The following is a 6,088-nucleotide window of genomic DNA, read 5'->3' on the forward strand; positions in this document are numbered from 1 at the left end:
GTGTCGCTGCTGCTGCTGCCGCCATCGCCATCGCCGCTCCCGCCACTGCGCTCCTCCGGGCGCGGGCTCTCGTACAGCACTTTCAGCAGCGGCGTCGGGTCCCACTCACTCGAGCTCGCAAACTTGATCTTCACCTCCTCGTCACCGGCCTTGAGGTCGATGTTTCCGTACTCATCAACAAGGAAGTTGCCCTCCACACGGTACTTTGGTGCGCTGCTCTTCCCACCACCACCAACACCAACAACACTACCACCGCTTGTCGTGGTGTCGGATGTGTTCGTGCCACCACCGCCTCCTCCAACACCAGCCAGCACACTTGTGCTACCACTGCGACTGCCAGCAGCCACGCGTTTGGCCACTGCCTGCCGCTTCTCCTCTGCTGCCTTCTGGTCGTCGCTCGTGAGCGGAAGCATCCCGTCCTTGTCCTTTGCGCGCAGCTGCGTCCGCTGCCAGTTGTTCAGCAGCAGCGCATTGGCCGCGTGCGTCTGCCACTCCATGCCTGCACGCAGGATGGTGCCCACGTCCTTGGGGTCGCTCACGCCAACTTCCTCAAGCTCCTGTGCCTGCATGCAAACAACCACACGCAGGTCGTCAAACCCGGCCTGCAGGAACGTGTCCACGTGTGCGCTCAGACCAAGAGCGGACAGGAACGCCGGAACCGTGACGGGCAGGACAATGGCTCCGCTTTCATCCTTCTGGCACAGCTGAGGTGCCGACTGCTGCGTTGGTGAGGGCGTTGCTTGTCGTGCCTCTTGCTGTTGCTGTTGGTCCTTCTCTGGTTGCTGTTGTTTGTGTTCTGTCGCACCACTTTCATCCTTCTGTTTGCTCTCCGTGACGGTGATGGTCGTTGTCGCTGTCGATTTCTTGTTTGAAGCAGCAGCTACAACAGCAGCAGAAGGTGCACCCTTTGATGCTGTTGTGCCACCTGCTCGCTGGCCTTCTTGCTGTTGTTGCTGTTGTTGTTGCTGTTGTTGCTGTTGCTTCTTACCCTGCTTACCCTTCTTACCCTTCTTGTCTCCTGTCTTCGCTGCTTCTGCTGGCTTCACCTTCACCGCCTTTGTGCCCCGTGCGGCTGCTGCGCCCTGGGCCTGCTTCGACCGGCGCCTCTCCTTTGCGCGCGTGCTCGCCAGGCTGTCAAACAGGTCCTCCTCCACCTGGTGAACCCCCTTGAACCCCTGGCCCGCGGCATCCTCATCCTCCTCCACGGCGAGCGGCACGGCCTCTTCCTCGTCCAGGCCCGCGTGCCTGGCGAGAATCCGGTCTGCGAACTCGAAACTCGTCACACACCCTCGCGTACTCGCGTCAATTGAAGCAGCGATGGCGCGGAGATAGGAGATGGGGAGGGAGGCAAGGTCGTCGCGATCCGTGTCGTCAAAGTCGACGGTGAAGGTGGACGGGAGGAGGTCTGGAGCAACAGGCTCGTCCGGGGCGAAGAAGAAGCGGTGCAGGGCCGGGTCCAGTTGGTAGTCATCACCACGTGCGAGGGAGGTGAAGAACTCGGCAAAGGTGTCGCTGCTGCTGTCTGGTGGCGGCAGCGGCGTTGGCAGCGGGAAGCCCGTGCTCTCCTCAAGCTGGGACGCGAGCCACTCCATCTCCGCATACACGCGGCGGACAACAGACTTGGAGACGGGGAAGCACGACTCATCGGTTACGAACGTCAGCTGCACAAGGCAAGGGGTGGGGCGAAGGAGGTGGAGGGGAAGGCAAGGGGAGGTGAGGGATTTGGGTCGTGAAAGGGCGGGTTGAAAGTGGAGGTTGTGTTGATGTCGTGTAGGCAGGGCGAGAGGGGAGTGTTGACGTGGCAAGCGAATGCTTCACGCATTCCAAGCGCGAGTGAATGTGCGACCTGCAACACCTGAAGTGTTGATGGCCAATCACGCTTGACAAGCAAGTAAGGTAAGCAGGCAAACGCAACCACACAGTACACAAGCCGCACCTCGTAATCTGTGAACGTGCTGCCATCGCCAGCTGTCCAGACGTGTGTGTCCGTGACGGCGACGGCGGTGTCCGAGTGCAGCATGTCCAGCTCATCCAGCAGCGCACTGCAATGACGAGAATGTGACGGGGAAGTGGGAAGTGGGAAGTGTGGGTGTGGGGCGGGTGAGTAAGAGCACACACGTGCAGCAGTTGGAAACTGACTGCAGGGTGCCGATTGAATTGACTGGTGGACGGAGAGACAACGGAGATGTTGAGACACAGAGAGGCAGAGAGGCAGAGCGACAGAAAGAGATAGAGACAGACAGACACACATACAGGCACACGGACACCGACATACACACAGACAGGCACACGGACACACACATACACACAGACAGGCACACGGACACACACATACACACAGACAGGCACACGGACACACACATACACACGCACACACACAGGCACAGACACACACACACACACACACACACACACCTGAGTCGCTTCGCTGGGTCTGCGGCGTGGTCACCAGGACTGCTGCGCTTTGCCTTTGTGCTGGATGAAGGTGTTTGCCGCTGCTGGTGCCGGCGGTGGGGCGACGACGATGGTGGCGATGATGACGACGTCGCGTCTGACTCCGTGTCTGCAAACGGGTTGGCCGTGCGGGTGCTCAGCAGCCCCATGGTGGAGAGAATGTTGAAGTTCTCATCTGTACGTGCGTGCATGTGTGTACGTACACGTGTGCATGTGTGTTAGGGTTGGGTGGAGACAGGAAGGTGCAAAATGCGTGGCAGCTGTTGTGTTGGGTAAGCCGTGGCAAGTGATTGCAAAAACAAACGAAACAAACAACAGCAGCATGTGGTACGTGCACGACCACCCACCATGTGCATCGTCATCAGCCATGTTGATGAAGGATGCCGCTGCTTTAGCTGTTGTCGGCCTCCCTTTCGGCTGTTGTCCTTGTCCCCCTACAGACATCAGCAGCAGCAGCAGTGAGTGGAAGGAACGATGGCGAGGAAGGGCACAGGGCACAGTCGTCAGCTGCTCGGTTGAATCGAGCCGTGTCGTTTAGCACGTGTGCAATTCAGCATCACAACGCAAAGCAACACAACAACAGCAGCAGCAGCAGCAGCAGCAGCAGCAACAACAACAACAACAAAGAGCGAGAACAACAGCGCAGCACGTGTATTACCAAAGTTGAACTCCGACAGGTCGTGTGGCATGGCACCAAGCTTCTTCAAGCGCTCGTTGCTCTCTTCAAGCTTTGTTTTGTACTTTTCCCGAATCTCTTGCACACGTGCCTGCAAGCAGTTGGTTGGTTGGTTGGTTGGTTGAAACGAGTCGCGGCGTCTGCTTGTGCCAGTGGCACTGTGGAAGACCATAAAGTTTGCGCGCATGTGCCTCTACACAGGTTCACACACGCACACATGCAGACAGAGGCATAATCACACACACACACACACACACACACACACACACACACACACACACACACACACACAGAGTCATACACACACACCCTTTACCACTCAGCGCACCTGCACGGATTGGATTTGCTCGTCATCGTCGTCATCGCACTCCTCCAGTGCGCGGTTGAGGATGCGTGGCAGCAGTCGCAGTTGCTGCTCCAGCCGCCGCATGCCCGTCTCAACCCGCACCTCCTCCTCCCCTGTCGGACTCGCCACGCCATCACGCAGTGACGCAAACAGGTCCACGCCGTCCAGCCCATCGCCACCGCCGTTCGCAGCAGCAGCAGCCCCCGCATGCCCGTTGGGGGACGCTGGAGACTCGGTGTCACCACGCGCCCCCTCACCGCTGCTGCCACCACCACCATCAGCGGTCTTAGCATTCTTCTCATCACCGCGCTGTTGGTTGGCTGCGTGCTTGCTCGCCTGCTGCCTTGCCTCCTTTAGCAATCGCGCATACCGTTCCACGGGGTCGTTTGGGTCGTATGCCTGGCCCGTGTACAGCACAGGCGCAAACGTCGCCCTGATCTCGCGCGCCAGCTCCGCCACGACCGCCTCTGCGTCCCTCACGTCCTCGTCGCTGTCGTACTGCGCAATCTCGTCCTCCTGCTGCGGCAGCGGGAACGGCAGCAGCGCAACCGACGAGCGTCGCCGCCGCAGCCGCCGGCCCGACACCGTCTGCCCCAGCGACGATGCGGACGACCGGGAAAAGAGGCCGCGGTGGCGCCCACTGCCACCAGCACCACCACCAGTCGTGGAAATGGGATTGAATGCGTCGTACTCGTGTTGGGCAGTTGCGTCGGCAGCAGCGGCAGCGGCAGGGGTTGACGGTGGCAGCATGCCTGGCGTGAACGGGTCTGCCATACCCATACGGGCGCGTCGCGCCTCTTCCCTTCGCCTGAACGCGTCCTCCCTTCTCCTCTCTTCCTCCTCCACCATACGTCGCTGCCTCGCTGCCTCCTGCCTCTTCCGCCGCCGTTCAGCCTCCGCCCGCCGCTTGGCTTCCTCCCGCTCGATCCGCTCGCGCGCCTTGTCCCGCGACACCGTGCGTTCAAACTGCAGTGACGCCTCAAACGCCCGCTGCCGCGCCTGCTCCAGCTGCTCTGCCTCCCGCGCACTCAGCCGCCGGTTTCGCTTGGCCTCCGCCGCAGCATCTTCCTCGCTCAGGTCTGCAAACGGATTCCACCCGCTGCCGCCAGCAAGTGCGCGCCCCTTGCTTGCAGGCTTGGAGACAGGCCTTGGTGTGGGGTTGGCTGCTTGTGTCTTTGTTGTAGGCTTGTTGATGGGAGACTTGGTTGCTTGTGCTTTGCTGGCTTGTGACTTGGTTGCAGGCGGCTTGTTGTTGGGTGGCTTGGCCGTTTGTTTAGAGCCCGAGGTTTGATGTTGGTCGCTGCTTGTCTGCTGTGGTGCTTGTGGTGCTTGTGTTGGTGTCTGTTCTGCTTTTGCGTTCTGGCGTGCGCCCTGCTGCTGGTTGGCTGGCGGCGTCGCTGGCGGGGACGTGACGGATGAAGGCGTGGACCGCCGCGGTTTGGGCAGCGTCCGAGGCGGCGTGGGTTTGCTGCGGAGCAAGGACGATGGCGCTGGAGACTTGGGCTCGGTCTTTGTTGTGTCCTCTACCTCCTTCTTGTCCGCACGTCCTTGTTGTTGTTGTTGTTGTTGTTGTTGTTGTTGTTGTTGCTGCTGCTGCTGCTGTTGTTGTTGTTGTTGTTGGTCTTGCTGCTGTGCATCTACGTCTTTGAAGGGGGTGGGCGGCTCCATGAACAAGCCGCCCGTGTGTCCATCACCATCACTGTCAGTGTCACTGTCAATGTTGAGGTGGTGGTGGTGGTGGTGGTGGTGGTGACCACCGTTTGCACCGTCATTGGCTGCCTTGTTGAGGTCCTCCTTTGCAGCATCACCATCCTCGCCCTCCTCTTCCTCTTCTTCATCGCCCTCCTCTTCCTCTTCGTCTTCATCGCTCATCATGAGGGCTCCGAGTGGAAGGCCAATGCGCTGTTTCATAAAACCAACAAACCAGCAGCAGCACAGGCCCGGGGGTGAATGCGTGTCACGAGTGCGTGCGCCCAGCGCAACACGTGTGCATAGTGTGCGAAGGAAGCGCGTACGGTTTGGGCGTACGGGTTGGGCGTGGGGTTTAGCGCACCACGCCAATCCCCACGACGCTCATCGGGCTCAATGGTGCATGTCATGCATTGTAACAGAAAAGCAGGCACCACTGCGCACCTTCGAGTTGGACGCGGCTTTGCGGCGGGCCATCATCATGCGGGTGCGCTCGTCGTCTTCGTCCTCGGAGTCGTCGTTGTCTTCGCCATCGTCTTCGGCGCTGCTGTGGTCATGGTGGTGATGGCGCTGGGTTGTGGAGGCTGGCGCGGCGTTCTGTTGTGACACAGCACGCGGTGCAAGATGATGGGGAGAGTAAAGGGTGAGAGAGAGAGAGAGAGTGTGTGTGTGTGTGAGGGGGGGGGGGGGGAAAGGGTTTGAAATCAAATCTAATTCTTCTCCCAATCCGTCGGCTTGGGCCGCATTGAGGGGGACCAGCACATAAGGGTCCCCGTGCAACTTGAAGTAACGCCCCGAAACACCAACTATTCCACAAACGGAAAGCCCAGACACGGAAGGGGCTTGACCACGACAACCAAAAACGTTGGTACCGGACCTTCCAAAACGAACCTGTCACATTGTTGGAGAAGCCGTGTGATGGC

The 6,088-nt window shown here is 59.7% G+C and overlaps 1 protein-coding gene across 1 annotated transcript in view; it reads right to left on the reverse strand.

Moving 5' to 3' along the window:
* The window catches only part of PTSG_05106 (beta actin), a gene marked incomplete at its 5' end in the record, with an annotated part of 8,949 nt that overhangs the window by 2,314 nt on the left and 547 nt on the right, over positions 1 to 6,088 (reverse strand). The window contains 7 exons of the mRNA XM_004993634.1: positions 1 to 1,661; positions 1,937 to 2,042; positions 2,416 to 2,629; positions 2,802 to 2,888; positions 3,113 to 3,221; positions 3,459 to 5,378; positions 5,610 to 5,762. The exon at positions 1 to 1,661 is cut by the window's left edge and continues 1,201 nt beyond it. Of these exons, the coding sequence (XP_004993691.1) occupies positions 1 to 1,661; positions 1,937 to 2,042; positions 2,416 to 2,629; positions 2,802 to 2,888; positions 3,113 to 3,221; positions 3,459 to 5,378; positions 5,610 to 5,762 (4,250 nt within the window). The remainder of the gene's footprint in view (positions 1,662 to 1,936; positions 2,043 to 2,415; positions 2,630 to 2,801; positions 2,889 to 3,112; positions 3,222 to 3,458; positions 5,379 to 5,609; positions 5,763 to 6,088) is intronic.

Source organism: Salpingoeca rosetta, assembly GCF_000188695.1.
Source record: "Salpingoeca rosetta unplaced genomic scaffold supercont1.12, whole genome shotgun sequence".
In the NCBI taxonomy this organism is placed as follows: Eukaryota; class Choanoflagellata; order Craspedida; family Salpingoecidae; genus Salpingoeca; species Salpingoeca rosetta.